Source organism: Vipera ursinii, assembly GCF_947247035.1.
Source record: "Vipera ursinii genome assembly, chromosome: 2".
Lineage (NCBI taxonomy): Eukaryota > Metazoa > Chordata > Lepidosauria > Squamata > Viperidae > Vipera > Vipera ursinii.
In genome coordinates, this window is record NC_139513.1 from 127,097,405 (window position 1) to 127,117,604 (window position 20,200).

General features: G+C 41.9%; 1 protein-coding gene across 1 annotated transcript in view; it reads left to right on the top strand.

The window, feature by feature from the left end:
• RPTOR (regulatory associated protein of MTOR complex 1) overlaps positions 1-20,200 on the top strand; it is a 438,767-nt gene that overhangs the window by 190,171 nt on the left and 228,396 nt on the right. Inside the window, exon 7 of the mRNA XM_083354435.1 lies at positions 9,589-9,648. Within this exon, the coding sequence (XP_083210561.1) occupies positions 9,589-9,648 (60 nt within the window). The remainder of the gene's footprint in view (positions 1-9,588; positions 9,649-20,200) is intronic.

Sequence of the window (20,200 nt, forward strand, 5' to 3'; positions counted from 1 at the left end):
AATGGCAGCAGGTGTAGGAGCAGAGGGCCGTATCGATCTCAGGGAAGGCCTCTCCGCTGCTTACAAGCAGTGAGGCACTCCGACCCTCTGGCTCCGCCCCGAGGTCCCGGGAGTGAGGATGTGCAGCCTCCTGAGCTCCGGCTGGTGTACTTGAATGCCAGGTCTGTCGCTAATAAAGCTCCTCTCGTCCGCGACTTGGTCGAGGGTGAGCAGGCAGACCTGGCTTGCATCACGGAGACTTGGTTGGGCCCAGAGGGTGGGATTCCTCTGGTTGACCTTTGCCCACCAGGTTTCCGGGTGCTACACCGGCCTCGGGCTCAGGGTAGGGGCGGGGGTGTGGCTGTTGTCATGAGGGAGACCTTGTGTCCACGGGAGGCCACCGTTCCCCAGATAGTCGGGTGTGAGTCTCTCTTTGAGATGCGGCCCTGGTGCGCAGTTGGGCTTGCTGCTGGTGTACCTTTCGCCTAGTCCACAGGTCTGCAACCCGCGGCTCCGGAGCCACATGCGGCTCTTTCAGCCGTCTCCTGCAGCTCCCAGTCCTCTGCCATGTGCAGTCCCCCCAAAAAAAAGTGGGAGTAAAAAAGTTCAACCAATCAATTCAAATATGCAGGGTAGGTGCATATCTCGCCTTGGCTCCACTCTTCAGTTAAACCCTGTTCTGCGCATGTGCGCATGTACGTGCAGTTTTTCCTTTTGTGAGGGAACCGGTTCCGAGTGGCTCTTTCATTGTTTCAGGTTGCTGACCCCTGGCCTAGTCACACAGCAGCAGCCCTGCCTGAGCTTCTCGATGTCCTCTCTGGGTTGGTGATTGAGTTCCCGAAACTTATAGTTTTGGGGGACTTCAATCTACCATCGCTGGGAGGATCATCTGAGCTGGCTCGGGAGTTCATGGCTTCCATGACGGCCATGGACCTGACGCAAGTAATTTCGGGACCGACTCATGAGGGAGGCCACACCCTTGACTTAGTTTTTTTATCTGGACGGTGGTTAGATGATCTTGGTGGGGGCTCCCCAATTGTTATGCCCCTGTCATGGACCGATCATCATCTCCTGCAGCTGGTCTTCCATTTTGCCACCCCCCGCCGTGGGTGTGTGGAACCAATTAAATGGTACCGCCCCAGATGCTTAATGGATCCCCAGAGGTTCCAGGTGGCGCTGGGGTCCCCACCTGCCTGCCTTGCTCACAGCTCGGCAGATGCCTTAGTGGAAGCCTGGGAAAGGGCAGCCACTGAGTCTCTTGACCGAGTTGTACCCCTGCGGCCCCTGACCCGGTGCAGATCCCGTCGAGCTGCATGGTTCTCCGTGGAGCTCCGGGAGATGAAGCATCGGAGACGGGGCCTAGAGAGCGGTTGGAGATCCAGCCGATCCGAATCCGACCGATTGCGACTAAGAACCTATACTAGGTCTTATCTCGCTGCGATAAGGGAGGCGAGGTCTAACCACTTCGCTACCCTTATCGCATCCGCAGATAATCGCCCGACCGCCCTGTTTAGGGTGACTCGCTCCCTCCTGAATCAAGAGGTGAGGGAAGAACCCTTGCAGGGTCGTGCTGAGGAGTTTAACCAGCATCTGTTGGACAAAATCGCTCGGATTCGGACTGGTCTGGACTCTGACTGGGCAGAGTCTGGCGATCAGGACGTGGGCGGTCTTGTCGATATTATCTGGGAGGAGTTTGATTCTGTGACTCTGGAGGAAGTGGACAGGATCATGGGGAGGCTGAGCTCCACCACATGTTTACTGGACCCGTGCCCTTCCTGGCTGGTTTATGCAGCCCGGAAGAGGACACGCAGCTGGTTCCAGGTAGTTATATCGGCTTCTTTGAACGAGGGTAGCTTCCCCGCCGTCGTGAAAGAGGCGGTGGTGAGGCCTCTCCTCAAGAAGCCTGCCTTGGACCCCGCTGTATTGAACAACTTTCGTCCCGTCTCCAACCTTCGCTTTCTTGCGAAGGTTGTTGAGAGTGTGGTGGCGCATCAGCTCCCTCTGGTCCTGGATGAAGCGGATTATCTAGACCCGTACCAATCGGGTTTCAGGCCCGGGCACAGCACAGAGACGGCATTGGTCACGCTGGTGAATGATCTCTGGAGGGCTCGGGACAGGGGACATTCCTCTGTTCTAGTCCTATTAGACCTCTCAGCCGCTTTCGATACCATCGACCATGGTATCCTGCTGCGGCGTCTCAGGGGATTGGGAGTGGGAGGCACGGTCTTACAGTGGTTCTCCTCCTATCTCCAGGGACGTTCGCAGTCGGTGTTGGCAGGAGGGCAGAGGTCGACCGCGAGGTCTCTCGTTTGTGGAGTTCCTCAGGGGTCGGTCCTCTCGCCTCTCCTGTTCAACATCTATATGAAACCGCTGGGTGAGATCATTCGTGGTTTTGGAGTTGGGTATCATCAGTATGCTGATGATACCCAGCTTTTCCTTTCGACCCCAAACCACCCCAGTGATGCCCTCAACGTGATGTCCCGTTGCCTGGAGGCGGTTCGGGTCTGGATGGGGAGGAACAGACTTCAACTCAACCCCGACAAGACTGAGTGGCTTTGCATACCTTCATCCCGGGTTTATTCGGATATTCCACCTCTTTCTATGGGGGTGAACTATTACCCCCCGTAGATAGGGCTCGCAACTTGGGAGTCCTCCTAGATTCACGGCTCACCTTGGAAGACCACATAGGGGCTGTGACTAGGGGGGCTTTCGCCCAGGTTCGCCTGGTGTGCCAGTTGCAGCCCTATCTAAGCCGGGATGATCTATGCACGGTCACTCACGCGCTCGTGACCTCTCGACTAGACTACTGCAACGCTCTCTATATGGGGCTGCCCTTGAGGACCACCCGGAAGCTCCAACTGGTACAGAATGCAGCCGCGAGAGTTGTGTTGGGAGTCTCCCGATACTCCCATGTTACACCTCTGCTCCGTGAGCTGCATTGGTTACCAGTTGTCTTCCGGGTGAGATTCAAGGTACTAGTAATGGTGTTCAAAGCCCTACATGGCAGGGGTCCGGAGTACCTTAGGGAACACCTGCTGCCGGCATCAACTTCCCTCCGCCCTGTGCGTTCCCACAGCGAGGGCCTCCTCAGGGTGCCACCGGTCAGAGAATGTCGATTGGTGGCCCCCAGGGGGAGATCCTTCTCTGTGGGCGCCCCGGAGCTATGGAATCAGCTACCGGTTGAGCTCCGGACGGCGCCCAATCTTCGCTCCTTTCGCCGCGAGCTAAAAACATACTTTTTTGAACAAGCTGGCCTGGCCTGATGAGGGGATTGGGGGGGGTTGTTATTGTCATTTTATTGGGGTTTTAAGATGTATTTTTAGTATATGGGCATGTATTTAATCATTTGTTTTAACTTTTGTAATCTTGTATTTTTATTCTTGCCCTGTTCACCGCACTGAGTCCTTCGGGAGAAGGGCGGTATAGAAATATTATTAAATTAAATTAAATTAAATTAAATTATCTTGCTCCTACTTGTTCTCTCAGCAGTTCTGGGTACTATTGATCAAATACTGTCCTTCTGGACTTGGTAGTAAGAGGCATGGTTTTCCTCCTTCTTTCAAGGCTTGTTCCAATTGGTATTGCTGGAAGATGGGTGGGTTGCAGGGCTTGACTCTCTTCCCACTGTTGTATAACTTATCTGAAACCGCTAGGTGAGTTTATCTAGTAGCACAGGGTCAAGTATAATCAGTATGGGGAAAACTTGATGTCAACGCTGCTAACATCGGATGTTTTTGCTTTGACAACAGATGGAGATGCAACCATTTTCTTCTTACGTTTTACTCTTAGAATTAGAGTTACAGTTAGATGATGCTGGGGGGAGGAGGAATGTGCATGGGAGTTTAGCTAGGCATAACAATACTGAACCTAGTGTGTGAACCAAGGTTGAATTAAGAGATGATAAGAGTTGGCGGGCTGTAGAACTGGAGGGAAAGCCTGCATTTCAAACTAATTGGAGAATTGATTTCTGACTGTTAGTTGGAAGAGGGAGATGTGCTTTGATACTGTGTGCTCAGGGGAGGGGAACTCAGATTTTGGCTTCGACTATGTAAGTGCCGATGCTCTGCTACTCAAATAAAGATTCTTTAAGGTAAACAATGCTTTGAAGTTCTTTGAAGAGTTTCATCTGTCAGAACCATGACACTTGGCTTAACTCAGTCCTGACTAGAATAAATGGATATATGTTTTAGGGCCCCTAAAATGATTTGCCATCTGTAACTAGCTAGGGTTACACTTCCCCAGTTGGAGTTAGTATGCAATCTGAGGTTCATCTTAGACTCCTCTCTCCTCCTTGAAAACCTTTGCATAAAATACCAATTGTTCCCCTTCCTAAATCAGAAGACAGTGCTCATAGTCACTCATGCCTTAATCACCTTCCAGCTAGATTATGCCAATATGCTGTACACAGAGCTTACCCTGAAAAGTGTTTGAAAGCTTTAGCCGGATTAGTATGCAGAGGCATGAGTAGACCACAGTTGGGACCAGAACTTCCATTGCTATGCAAAGTGCTTGTTAAAGTTTGTATGCCTGATTTTATCATCTTTTTTGCTGCAGTTGTTAAACACATCACTGCAGTCATTAACCAAATCCAGCTTTCCCCATTGACTTTGCTTAATGGATTGTAAATGGCAATCACATGACTTGGATGACGTGTAATCAGTAAATACATGCTGTTGCCAAACACCCAAATTTTGATCATGTGACTGTGGGATACTGTGAAGGTTGTAAGTGTGAGGGCTGATTATTAATAGGTGTCCTAACTTTAAATGATAATTAAGCTAATGGTTAAGTCACACTGCACTTGCCCACATATTACCATTACTGCTATATCAATTGTACCGGCTCCCAGTAGGCTTCTGGGTGCAATTCAAAAGTGCTGGTTATAGTATACTTAGACTTCAGCAAGGCATTTGACAGAGTGGACCACAACCTACTTTTTGGAAAGCTAGAAGGGGAACTTATCAGATTTGCAAATGTTACTAAGCTGGCAGGAATAGCCAATACCCTAGATGGTAGGTTCAAGATCCAGATAGATCTTGACAAACTTGAACATTGGGCCCTATGTAACAAAATGAAATTCAATGAAGAGAAAAGTAAAGTCTTACATTTAGGCAAGAAAAACCAAAAGTACAGATATATATTGGGTGAAACCAGGCTTAATACCAGTAATTGTGAGAGGGATCTTGGAGCCTTAGTGGACAATCAATTAAATAAGAACCAACAGTGTGTGGCAGTAAGCAAGAAAGCCAGTGCAATCCTAAACTGCATCAACAGAGGGATTCAATCAAGATTACGTGAGGTACTAATACCACTCTATAAAGCCTTAGTAAGACCACACCTAGAATACTGCAACCAGTTTTGGTCTCCACACTATAAAAAAGATGTTGAGACTTTAGAAAACGTGCAGAGAAGAGCAACGAAGATGATTAGGGGACTGGAGGTTAAAACATATGAAGAATGGTTACAGGAACATGGGCATAGTGAAGAGGCGGACCTGGGGAGACATGATAGCAGTGTTCCAATATTGGAGGGGCTGTCAGAGAGAGGAGTGGCACAACCTATTTTCCAAAGCACCTGAAAGCCAGACAGGGAATAAAGGGTGGAAACTGATCAAGGAGAGATTCAACCTAGAAATAAGGAGAAATTTTCTGACAGTGAGAACAATCAACTAATGGAACAGTTTGCCTTCAGATGTTGTGGGAGCTTCATCACTGGAAGCTTTCAAGAAGAGACTGGACTGCCATCTGTCAGAAATGGTGTAGGGTCTCTTGCTTGGGCGGCGGGTTGGACTAGATAACCTACAAGGTCTCTTCCAACTCTGTTATTCTATTCTGTCCTGTCCTATCCTATCCTACCATTAAAAGTTCTACATGGCAAGGAGCCAGGTTACCTGAGGGACTGCCTACCCTTAATGGTGTCTGCCAATTCCCACTAGATTTTTGGCTCCCCTCAGTAAAACACTGTCAGCTGATAGGACTTTGGAAGCTTGCCTTCTTTGTCATGGCATCTGCCTTATGAAATAGCTTCTTCCTGGAGATTGAGATTGCCTGATCCCACTGACCTTCAGGGAAGCAGTGAAGATCTGGCTTTTTTCACAATCACTAGTGCCAGAATGCTAATGGAGCTGGCATAGTATGTGAACTTTATTGGTGTCTCAACATTGTCTTACTTGTTTTAATGTTTTTCAGTGATTATGTTGTGTTTTTATTCTTATTCAATACCCAAACTCCTTTTGGTAATGAAAGTTCCATAAACATTTGTTAAACAAACAAACAAATGGAAAAGGTTCTCCTTGCCCTTTATTGTTATAACCAACCATTGGCAGATCATGACAGAATCCATTTGGCTCTTAGAAGGCTGAATTATCATCCCCCAGCACGTAACTGGAATTATTTATGATTATATGTTTCTCTTTCACTTCAACCTGAAGTCTGCATAATTTTCAGAATTTGCAGTACAAACTGCCCATTGATATTGATTTCTACCATCAAGCATCTGTAAAAGATATTCTTTTAGTAAAGTGCCTTCTAGATTATACCTATACCTGTTTTCTTTATGTGGAACTGTTAATTTGTTTTAACTTAATTTCCATGTTATTGTTTTCCATTACTTTTCTTTGAATGTAGCAGAGTAGCTAGGAGATCAATAACTCCCAATAACTCTCACCAACCCACAATAATACAATAATTGACAATCCCAAAAGCTGCTGGAAGAATAAGATGAAGTAATAAGATCACACTCATCCTGTCTCCTGTAGAAGCTATTCATCACATTGGATTGGGTTTAAAGAATCAGTTTCTTTCAAAAGCACCTGGAGATTTTTCAGCACTATCATCTTGAGTACTTTATTTAAGAAGGGATACAGTGACTATCAGGTAGTTAAAAAGTTTAGAGTGGACTTCTTATTTCTTTCTGTGTATCTAACAGTCTGATCTTTATTACAAAAATTCATTTACCATACTCCAGATCTGTCCAGTCAGTCTCTCCCAGCTTGATCAAACTAGCATGAAAGGCTGTGGTCAAGAAAACATCTAGTCCAGGGGTAGGCAACCTTGGCTCTTTTATGACTCGTGGACTTCAACTCCCAGAATTCCTGAGCCAGCCATGTTGAGGGGAAAGGGAGAGCTTTCCAAGCTGAGCCATGCTGGCTCAGGTATTCTGGGAGTTGAAGTCCACGAGTCCTAAAAGAGCCAAGGTTGCCTACCCCTGATCTAGTCAGATACCAAGCACCTTCCTCAAGTCTCCAGAATGGAAACTGCTTCTGATAGGACATCAGGTATCTCATTTGGGCTTGCCTCAATGTGGAATACAGGTCAGAAAATTGATTTTTATCACTCTTGCAAATATATCGTAGTAGGCATCTCTGGACTCCAACATTCCATTTGTTGTGGGCAGGATTAAATTTCTTTGCCAAGTTACTACTCAAGAATGCAAAGATGGCAGAAAAGAAAAAGAGAAAAGGACCTTGTTTTTGTGCAGAACTTTCCACAATCTGCATTCCAGCCATGCCAACCTGGAGCACTGTTGTTAGATCCTCCTCCAAGTTTCCTTACGTTTCTAACAGCACAATGGATGTACCTGAGCTAAAGATCATTTAATCTCTCAGGACCTTATCTGTGCATCAGTTTTGTGAGTTTAGTGCTGAACGGAAAGATTGAGTATTGAGGCTTTAGAATCAAACATTGCTAATACACTCATTTAATTTTATTGCATAGTTGCAGTTTTACATTAGAAATCTGATTTATAGTATTTTAGAGGAATTAATACATGGGATACCTGGTGCTTAAATAAAAAAAATTATTAAAATAAAAATTGTATATAAAACATTTACATAAATGACTGTGGGGTTTTCTTTGGCATCCAACCACAGTTTCCCGTATCTACATCCAATCTGTTCTTTCATTCTTGGAGACACATTTAGAAAAGAGATCTACCCAGCAAGAAGGCTCGTATGATGTAAGACATGATTGTAAGACAACTTTGAATACTCAAGTCTTTTACTTCAACATTTAGTATGGCTCCCAGATTGTCATGGTACTCACGGAATATTTCGTAGCATTTGAAGTTTGGTTAAACAAGACAAAAAAGTCGAAAGTAATATGATAAATTGCTGAACTGGACAATTAAATAGAGACAAAGGGGACAATTAGCATAAATATAAAATAAAAGCATCCTTCCAAATTTTATAGGAACATGGTCCTCTGAAGAAAGTAACAGGCTGATTTCTGTGTTCCTTACTCAAGGACATCACATTTTATGATTAGTAAAGCACTTAATGCAGAAATGTTGTAAAACAGACATTAAGTGGCAGAACTACTTAAAAATTCTAGGTTCACAGAAGGACTTCCCACTCCCAGTGGCAGAACTGTTTTGATTTGTGAATGAGGACACAGCAACCAAACGAGTCTCAAGAGTTTCGAAAGAGAAAGCTAGGGTGTTAGAAGATAAGATTTGCTCTGTGCATGCCCGTGTGCAGCATACGCTCTCTTGGATTCAGCCTTTAGTTTGCACGCCTATATACATAAATTGTAATGCTTCTTTTTCTGAAAAGTAAGCACTGCCTGGAGGAAGTGCTCCTGAACAGTGAAGAAAAGGCCAGAGAGGGGGAACAATGGGCATCAGAGAAAAAGCATAGGAAGAAAAAAGAATGGAAGAATGATAAAGCACACATGGAAACAGACTGGAAAAGGAAGAAGGATTCACTGCAGGCCAACGTTTATTACTTAAACTGTTCACTGTTGGTGGCTCTTATATAAATGGAATACAGGTAGTCTTAGATTTACAACCGCAATTGAGCCCATTGCTAAGCAAGGCAGTTGCTAAGCGAGTTTTGCTCCATTCTATGACCTTTCTTGCCACAGTTGTTAAGCAAATCACTGTAGTTGTTAGTCACTGTAGTCACACGGTCATTAAGCAAATCTGGTGTCCCCCCATTGACTTTGCTTATTGGAAATCTTCTGGAAAAGGTTACAAATGGGGATCGCATGACCCTAGGACAGTGCAACTGTCATAAACACATGCCAGTTGCCCAGTGCCCACATTTTGATCACCTAACTGGGGATGCTGCAATGGTCATAAGTGTGAAAAACAGTCATAAATCACTTTTTTCCTATACCATTGTAACTTTGGTCACTAAACGAATGGTTATAAGTCAAAGATTAAATTGTTAAGATTGAAAGGGAAAGTTATTCAGACTTCTTTTCTTAACTTGCCTACTGTTGCTTCCACCTTCTCCCTACTGTTAAAGCTGTTTAAATTCCCATTTGTGTGTGGGCCATTCTGTTCAGCTTTATTTAGTGTTGCTTCCTAACATTGTAATGAATAATTACGTGTTTCTCCTCCCTCCCATTCTGCTGGAAATATATGACTGTTGCTCTTAAAATAGATGGACTTGACGCTGCAATAATGGAGGCCGCTGCATTATTGTTATGAGTGCAGCAAGTATTGTTTCCTGCTCTGCAGCAGAAAACCTTTTGTCACTCCTTGCATTTTTTTTAAAAAAAAAACATTTATAATGAGGGACTTGTTCCTGCCATATACTATTTGGATTATCCGTCCTTTGGTATTTAATTAGTGTGATTTACTTCTGATCTCTTCTTTTCTCTACAGGTTTTGCATGCAGAAGAGCGTGAGATTGGTACCAGGCGTAACACTGGATTTAATAGAAAAGTAAGCATTATTTTAAGACTTGAAAACTATTCTTATTTAACTTTATTTTTATTAGAATTAAATCTTGAGTCATATAAATTTCACCATATTTAGGAAGTACTTCTCTTTAGCTATTAGAACATGCATTTATCTCTAAGGTTCTTTGTAATTAAAAGGTTGAAAGATGTTCATGGTCTCAAAGACTAGCCCAGCAATTTAATGCCTTCTAGATACTTTCCAATAAAAAACAGGAATGTAAGCCAAAGAACTTCATCATCCTTTCTGCATCAAGACATCCATATTTCTGCAGCAAAGCAATATTTTGTAGTCGTATAGTAATTGTGGTCATGTTTGGAATCTGATTTTCATGTGTTCCAGGAATTCTATTTATAACTTTCTTCATTCTAATTTTGAAACTTGCTGAAGTTATTTTGTCTTATGTTCTGAATGTGTGCTAAAACAATTTAAAAACCCTGTAATTAGAATTTCATCATTAAATTTTGTAAAACCTTACTTCTTGACAGTTTATGAAATCCTTAGAGCAAAGACATGCTACAATAACAAAATTCAATAAAATTGTTGCTCTTTAGCTATCCAAATGCGGTGTGTGTACACATTGTACATACTGTAGATATACATAGACTGTACATATAGATGGTGTTTTTGAAAGGAAGATAAAATCCAATGCAAACTAGAAAAAGAAAAAAAAAGAAATTGAAGAGAAAGCTAAATACAAAAAGTAGCTTCCAATCTTCTTTAAAGCAGTTGTAAATACAATTATAAATTTACCTCTTTATGGTTAAAATAAAACACTCCTCTTTCTGTAATCTATCAGGTCTATTAATCAAAACTATACCTCATGAGTTCATTTTTTTTGTTTTACACAAAAAGTCCATGAAGGGTTTTCAATCAGTAATAAATATAATTATTGTCCTTTCTCTGATCAGAGAAGTCAGTTTGGATGTCCCCAGCAAGTTCCGTCATCTCTCTCAACCATTCCTACCACTATCAACCATTTTGACTAGTGCCAAATTTTCCATCTTTGTGCATACAACAAATTCGCTGCAATCAAATGTGGTCTTTTCCATCCTCCTTATTGCTGTAGCTTATTTATTTGTTCACATTTTTAAACTACTGTTTGTTAAGAAATACTAAAAGGAGGTTAGAATTATAATTATAGTGAATGCAATAAAATGTAGAAGAAGAAAAATAGAACAATAAAAATGCTTAACCACTTAAATAATGAATAAACAGTAATTAGTTCAACAAATAAACTCAGAGGAAAGCCTAATGAATAAATAAGTTTCAGTTTCTGGTCTAAAAAAGCATATTAAAGGCCAGCCTAACATTCATTAGAAGTTTACTCCACAAGTATTTATTCCAGTCATAATATGTTATCCAGCATCAGTGCATGAATTACTCTGATACGATTGTCTAGGAAAGGTATCAGTTTGAAAGGAGGTATCCAGTGGGTTAGGGATGCGGTGGCTCAGTGGGTTAGGATGCTGAGCTTGTCGAACAGATGATCAGCAGTTTGGCGGGTCGAATCCCGAGTGCCGCGTAACAGAGTGAGCGCCTGTTACTCCTCCCAGCTTCTGCCAACCTAGCAGTTTGAAAGCACGTAAAAATACAAGTAGAAAAATAGGGACCACTACGGTGGGAAGGTAACAGCGTTCCGTGCACCTTTGGTGTCTAGTCATGCCGGCCACATGACCACGGAGACGTCCTCGGACAAGCGCTGGCTCTTCGGCTTTGAAACAGAGATGAGCACCGGCCCCTAGAGTTGGAAACGACTAGCACGTATGTGCGGGGGAACCTTTACCTTTTTTTATCCAGTGGGTTACTCCAGGGTTCTATCCTGAGCCCAATGCTCATTAGCATTTTTTGTAAATGACTTACATAAGAGGATAGAAAGGATGTTCATCAGATTTGCAGGCCATACAAAGCTTCAGGAACTGCTAACACTTCAAAGAATAGGCTAAAAAGATCTTCTAGATCTTCAAAAAGATCTTGAAGGATTTGAACATTGAGTCCTATGCTACTCATTGGTGAGAAATATGGGTTCTTTCTGGACTTAGATAGGAAAAAAACAGACACAGTTAAAAGACTGGTGGTTTCTGACTCAGCAGTATACTTGTGAGAAGTATCTTAGAGTCCCAACAGACCACAGATTAAGCATGAGCCAGTAGCATGCATGGATTTGCTGCAGTGGCCAAAAGAGACAGTTCAGTCTTGAGTGTTATCAACAGAAATACAGTATCAGAGTCATGGGAAGTTCTGCTTCCATTCTATGCTGGTCAGATCCCATATAATATATTGTGTCCAGTTCTGATTGCCATTCTATGGTACAAAGATGCTGAGGATCTGGAAAGAATGCAAAGAAGAATGAAAAAAATGGTAAGAGCTTGGAGGCTAAATTCTATGAAGAACAGTTAAAGGAACTGGGTTCGTTTGACTAAAGAAGAGAAGGCTAAGGAAACACATGACAGCAGTCTTCTAATACTCGAAAGCTGGCACAGGGAAGAGGCTATGGATTTATTCCCCCATAGTGCCAGTAGAGGGAAGTGTTATAGAATAAGCTCCAACCTTAAGAGAAGAACTTCTTGATTATGAGAGGTATTAAGCAAGTGAAGCAGTGGCCTGCCTCCTGGACGTATAGATGCTCCATCACTAGAAATTTTCCAGAAAGAACTGGACAGTGAAATATCTGGAGTAATATGAAGGTTCCTGCTTTGGGCATGAGGTTGAACTAGATGATCTCCAAAATGCCTTCCAACCTTCTTAGACCCCTTTCAGTTGGGGTTCACACCAGAATTTGAGAGTGAAATGGCATTGATCATATTCATGGATGACTTCTGACAAGAGCAGTATGGAAGTAGCACATCAATCCTGTCTTGACCTCTCAGTGGCATTCTATACCATTGATCATGGTACCCTTCTGGGCCAGCTTCGGAAACTGTAGGTAGGTAGCACTGGATTGTGTTGATTTTCCTCTTTTCTCCTGGGTCAATTCTAGTCAATGGTGATAGAGGGAGAGAGATCCAGTCTGTGGCCTCTACTTTATGGGGTGCTTCAGGGTTTGGTTCTTTCCCCCCTTCTATTTAACATTTGCATGAGGCTGCTGGGTAAGGTGATCCCTCAATTTAGGTGAGATATCATCAATATGCGGATGACACCCAGCTTTATATTATACACCCATGCCCCTTGAGTGATGCTGTGAACAGCCTATTCCAGTGGCTGGAGGCTGTTGCGTACTAGATGGGGTGAAATGCTCTCTGACTCAATCCTAGCAAGACTGAGTTTCTGTGAGTATTTGGATCCTCCTGAATAAAGGTTCTTCCATCTTTAGTTCTGTATGGGGTTGTGCTACCCCAGACAGACCCAGTGCACAGTCTGGGGATCCTCTTAGACTAGAGTTCCCCAATGTTTCTGGCTTTGTGCATGGTGGTAGAGAGAGGATGGTTCTGCATGAACGGCCAGCAAGTGCAGGTGCATGCATATTTGCACTCGCACAAGTGATGTGCGTGCATGCATTCATTTGCTGGCCATTTCTGCGGCCTGGTTGCAATCCCCTTACATCCCACTAGTGGGCCATGGCCCACAAGTTGGGGAACCCTGTCTTAGACTGATGCCTCCTGCTCAAAGAGCAGGTGACAGCCATGAGTAGGAAAGCCTTTGTACACCTTAGATTGGTTTGCCAATTGTGCCCATTCCTGGACCGGGAGGCCCCGGTCATTGTCACCCATACATCTGTAACCTCTTGTTTAGACTACTACAATACTCCCTACTTCAGTAGATGCCCCTGAAGAGCATTTGGAAATTTCAACTGGTGCAGGATGTGGCTACATGGGTAGTAAGTAGTGCAAAATATAGAGCATGCATAGCATCAGTACTTCCTGAGCTACATTGGTTACCAGGTGTTTCTAAGTGCAATTCAAACTGATTATTCCCTTTAAAACTCTGTACAGCAGGGATGTCAAACTGCATCATATGCAGGCTGCGCCCATCCCAGCTTCGGCAATGCAAAAAAAGTCACAATACGTCACGACACATCACATGATGCGGCAAGTTTGACACTCGTGCTGTACAGTTTGGTGTGGGGTTACCTGAGGGACCGCCTTTTTCCAAGAGTCTACTTGTCCAATTCTAACTAGCAAATTGGGCATGCTACACATCCTGTCAGTCAAAGACTGTCAGCTGGCAGGGAGTAGGAGATGGGCCTTTTCTGCAGTAGCTCATGTTCTGTGAAATATCTCGTTAGAGATTAGAACCCTGGCCTTTCATAAGGTTTTAACATTGAATGTGTTAAGGGCCCCATTTCCTGGCTGCATTGCTAACTGGCTAAATAGCTGAACTGCTGTGTATATGTATTTCGGATGTTTTATTGTTTTAATTGATCGTAAAAACATTTTTTACTGTTTAAAATTTTGTACATTTTTGGAACTGTAGGCCTCCCAGACTCACTGACTGAAATATGGACAGATATAGAAATTCGATCAATCAATCAATAAACCGTATGATCTTGTGATTATAGCTATTATACCAATTAGTATAGTAATTGTTGATGGCAACTGTTGATCACTTACATTATTTGGCTTCAGTGACAAAAATAAATCCATGATAACCCCTAGAATACATAAATCCCTTAAAATATGGCTCAAAATTATGTTTATTGTTCATAAATAATGCCTAGGAAAAATTACTTTCTATTGAGTAAATTTAACATGTTTAATGAAAGCTGGTACAAGAGAATTAAAATGGATGACAACCTTGTTGATTTTTTTAATCTAGAAATTTAGTGAAGGGAAAAGAATTCAGACCCAGGTCGATAGAGATGCTCTGAACCAGCCAGGCAGCCTCGTCTCCAAAAAAACTCCCGAGCAACTGCCTGCTGAACTTTTATTCACCTCCAACATTACAAAAAACTCCATCAATCTCATACAACATAGGATACATAGATAATTGGATACATAGTGAGAACTTCTCAGGTGCCTATGAGATCATTACAAAAACAAAATACTAAAAGATATATGTGAAAGCTTTATCATACCGTTTCCCAAACCTCCCACATGCCAGCCTGTGAGCCAGGAGAGTATGCTCTTCACTGTAACTCACGTGGAAGCCAATAAAGGGGTTTGGGAAAGCTGAAGGCTGAGAGGCCAAATTCTTGGGAGGCCAAATTCTGGCCGTTCCCACATTTAGAGGGATCTATAGTTTGCTTAATGAATTAAGGCCATTTGAAAGCCTCTGCTTATCAAGTTATAAGAGAATTTGCATTCAATGTTCACATTGAGAGTAGTAAAACATAAATGGATGTTGATTTGGAAAATGATGTTCCATCATTTACCTCCCACTCAATCTTTTTGGGCAATGTAAAACAGGCATTAGGAGTCTGGAAGGTGTTAAATAAAGAGGTGGTGCAATATTTGTGCTTTATGAAAATTTGTATCGACAAGAACTGACCCTGTGGCATGCTTGCAGCTGAATATGCATTGATAGAGCATGGCATTGCTGCAGCCTAAATGAAGTGCACCTAAATAGATAGTGCAGTGGGTTGCATCTCTGCAGCACTGCAGACTTAAAAGTTTTTGCTATGTCTAAGCAATGACTTAAGTAATGACTTTCTTTAAGCACTGCAGTCATTTTATCTTAAATACGAAGTCTAAACTATTTACCGCACATTGACAATCTGCCAAAAACCTATGAAGAGGCAAACTAAACTTGTTTTCCATTTTTCTGGCACATTAGTTCTTTTTAAAATATAATATTTTCTTTTAAGTTTAGAAATCTTCCATTTAAGTTGTGCGTTACTGTAAGTGCATTTCCAGTGCAATGCTAGTTGATAATATCTTTTCTTCTTAAAATATAACTTCACTAGTATAACTCAAATCTAAGTATTAAAAAGCTAAGCTTTCCTTAGCATGAATTTTTGCAGTTCTCCGAAAGAAGCTTTTACATTTAATGAATTTTCAGTTCACCTCCCTGTAATATTGCTTTGTACCTAAATACAATTTAGTGGGAGCAGTTAATCATCTAAATTTGATTTCCAAGATGCCTTTTCTTGAGATCATTCTATTCAATTCAGTTGGAAAAACAGGCTGTGGTCTCATTCAGATTTCCGGTGTGCCTGTTCATAAGCAATTAGCAACATTCATCCATCTAGTAAAAATGTGTGATAATGAAGCCCAAATATATTATAATTGTAACAAAATAGCTGTGCATGTACAGGTATGTATTCATAATTGAAATAATTTGTTAATCAATCCTGACATGTTTAGTTGCAAACTAGTGTAGTTGTGATAGAATTCTTATAGAAAATACCGTAACTATGATTATGCTCCAAGCCTTAGTAGCCAACTCCACTCTTCCCAATCTTCCAAATCGTCAGTGGTAACAGATAAGTGGAACTGCACAGTGGTAGGATTCAAATATGTGAACAACCGTTTCTCTATGTGGATGCCACTTCCAGAAGTCCATCCTGGGCCTGGGAAACAAAAAATTAGCTACCGGTTCTGCCAAAGTGGTGCAAACCGGCAGAATCCCACCACTGGAACTGCACCATGAAAAGCACCTACCCCATCCTAATAATTGTGTGTTATTTTCCAGCATCTAACACTATCTTGTCAAAGCTTTCATTGGATTAAAAATTCACCAGAAATTGAACAAGCAGCTTACACATCAGATAAGCTTGCTATTACTTATGTAGAACTGGAATGCTTTGGTGAAAAAAAAATGGCATTTATTTTACTGCACCTGGTTTTGTGATTAAAATCCTATAGAACTTCACTCATATACATTGTCTACTTACTGTCAACATCCTGAATTTTTGGTGTTCAAGAAGTGGCACATTAATAATTTCTTTCCATCTATGTTCAGAGAACAATCAAAAGGCTCCAATTTTCCCTAGTATAGCTATGAGTGAGTGAATGAGTGAGTGAGGAGTGGGGAGGCAGGCAGGCAGGCAGGAAGGAAGGAAGGAATTTTTTTAACAGTCTCCCAAGAATTGTTCGGCAGTCAACAGGCACTAATATAATATTGTTCCAATCCACATTTATGAGAATTCAGTATGAATATATTACCAACAAATTCCAAGTTCTGCCTTGCAGAAGTACTACCTTCTTGAAGTACTCCCTGTTGAACAATTTGTCCATTTTGTCCTAGAACAAGTTCCAAAGTGGAAAGCTGTCATCTTAATGACTTTATAAACGTCAGTACCAGTCAATCTTCTCTAAATTGTCCTTGACAAAATGAGGCTTCATCAAGTATTTAATAAGAAAAAAATATTGATAGTTCAGATTGGAGACAAGAAGCTAAAATATGGCCTGGCAGACAGTATCTTTGATTTGGTTCTGTTTCTCCCTATTTGGATGCTGTCCGTTATATTTTAGCATTTACCATGCTAAACTATTACTGTTTGAGATGTAGTAATATTTGAAAGTTAAAACAGAATTTAAACATTTGTTTCTTGGAAATATGCCAGTTTAACTTTACCTAGAATTTCCAAGTTTTATCTTTTTTATTTTTGTTTTACTTTGCATTCTGTCCCTATTTGGTTTTTATTATATTTTATTGTTGCCAGTTCTTATTGGTTACATTAATCAGCCTTTGGTGGAAAGGTGGGATATAAGTCTAACAATTTGATAAATGAACTCTGCCTTATATAAGACAGAGCTCTCCTTTGCCCCTCCATGGAGGCAAATACATTTTTAATGCTCCAGTAAAAATGTTAATTGTATTGGAACAGATACAGCATTGGTAGCACTAGTAGATGACTTCTGTTAGGATTTAGGAGATGGAATTATACCCATCCTGTTCCTTTTAGATCTCTCAATAACTTTCAGTGTTATCTAGCATAATATCTTCCAAGCCATCCACTGAGGTTAGGGATTGAGGACAGTGGATATTGTGTGGCATTGGTTCTACTCCCTCTTGAGCTGGCGTTCCAGGAAGGGAAGGTGGGCAGATTAGCCATGTGGCTTTCCTCTAGTTCAGGGGTCAGCAACCTGAAACAGTGAAAGAGCCACTCGGAACTGTTTCCCTCACTAAAGGAAAAACTGGGAGCCGCAAAAAATGTGTGCGCATGCGCGTACATGCGCGCATGTGCAGAACAGGGTTTGACTGAAGAGTGGAGCCAAGGCGAGATATGCACCTACCCTGCATATTTGAATTGATTGGTTGAACTTTTTTAGTGCCACTTTTTCGTTTTTTGGACTGCACATGGCAGAGGACTGGGAGCCGCAGGAAACGGCTGAAAGAGCCGCATGCGGCTCCGGAGCCGCGGGTTGCAGACCTGTGCTCTAGTTAAATGACTTTGAAAAGTCAGTCAAATGGTTTGAGGCTTGATATCATCACAGTGTGGATGATACCCAGCTTTACATCACTATCCCAGCTTAGTCTAGTGATGCCATTAAATTTTGTCCAGATGTCTGGAGGCTGAAACTGGTTTAAATTGAATCTTACAAGCTGGAGTGATTCACTGTCCATTAGAGTTCTCCTGTAATGACTCTTGATGGAGTGGCCCGGTCCCTGAAGGAACTGATTCATAACTTAGGGACTCACAGCTCCTTCTAGAACGGCAGCTGGAGGCTACAAGTGGGGAGACTTTGCCCAGCTTCAGTTGATGTGCCAGTTGCATGCCTACCTAGGGCAGGAGAATCTTACTGTATGACTCACAACGTAATCACCACCTGTTTAATACAATACAATACAATTTAAATGGGGCCACTTTTAAAGACCACGGAAGAGGCTGCAGTTCAGAATACTTTCACCCATTGGAACTGGCCCTGTCAGTACAATCTCCCTAGGAGAATCCATAGGTGGTTTTCCACTGTAGGCATGAGGGAGGCGCGGTGGCAAGGCTCAGTAGTGTTGTTTTCAGGAGCAGGACCAATCCTTTGAAACAGCCTCCTGGGAAACTTCCATCAGCTCCCATCAGACTTCCTTCTGGAAGCAGCTCAAAATGGAGCTCTGACTTTGGGCATTTGGGACATGATTCAATATTGGCTGGGTTATAGCTTGACTTTGTTAATTAGTTTTACTCTATTGGGTTTTTTTTAACTGATGTGTGGATCTTTTATTTATTTTACTATATATGTTTTATTATGTTTTAGTTTTGATTTGTAAACCACATATTCTTTTGGGACTATGGTAGTCTTCACATAAAATAAATAGTTTGTGTGTGTGTGTGTGTGTGTGTATTATTTTATGCGAAGACTACCACAGTCCCAAAAGTATATGTAGTTTACAAATCAAAACAAAAACATAATCTTTATGATGGTCCAGAGGTCTTAACATGATTGTTTCCTCAAATGTTTCAGGAGAGAAGAAGGAGCTTTAATTTGTGTGTGTGTGTGTGTGTGTGTGTGTGTGTGTGTGTGTGTGTGTGTGTGTATGTGTGTGTGCGTGCGTGCACGCATGCACGCGCACACACACACACAAAATTATGGGAATGTTCTTGTTTTTGGGAATAAGAAGGCCTCCAAATCCAATAAAATTATACAATCTCTTATGTCTACAGGGTATTCATAATTAGTAGCATATTTAATATTAATATAATGTAATGGAAGCTATGTATTTACACAGGTCATTTTGTATCACTTGTATACCCTTCAGCACCAGAAAACATTTATCCTTGAAAGCCATAGTAACTGTGTATATGGCTGTCTTCCCCAACACTTGTTTTCATTCAATGCATAACAGTTTTATCTTTAATTGGAAAGCCTTTCAAACGAATTTTTATGTATGACTGTTGGTCTGTTGCTTGCCAATTACACTGACAACATAACTGACATTTGTACCACTGGGTAAAATTTACTTAGCCCCAGAAGTGGAAAGAAGGATCAATGGCAGTTGAAAATTACATACACAAACAAAACAAATAAACATATATTAGATGCACTTCATTCTCTGGTTTCAATAAATCCTTGCTAAGAATGTGGCAACTGGATAAACGGAGAGTAACATTACTGCTTCATCTCTCTTTTTCACTTTCCTCCCTCACAGACATTTGACAAATGTTCTGTGAAGTTTTTAAGTTGTTAGATCACTACTCAAAGTGCAATTGAGGACTTCTTACACAGTCTTGACAAAGATTCCTTTACATGGAAGCTTTGGTCGCTCTACAGAGAGAGAACTTGTTTTACAGTGGCAAGATTGACTACCGATGAATCACAGAGTAGCATTTGAAGATTTGCTTCTGCATGATCTGCTCCGTAGTAGGCTAACCCATAGAACAGAGACGCTTTTTGCTCAACACAGTTGTTATCCAGACTGACTAATGCCAGCAGAATAAATAAAAGTTTCTCAGTAATGTTAGTGGAGGTGATATAAAAGAGAGCAATCTTCTTCCGCTTGTCATATTTGAAATGGAAGCTCACTGTTAAGAGCAGGTTTAGAAATCTGTTGGCAAAATAAATAGGAAAACAGCACAACAAATATAGCTCTTTTCCTTTGACCTGGGGACTGTTTTGCATATAACCTTTCACCCTTACCTTAAAAGCTCTGCAGAGTTTTCATGTTGTGTTTCAGTTACGCCACCACCGAACGCTTCAGAATTCCCTTTTTCCTGCTGTTT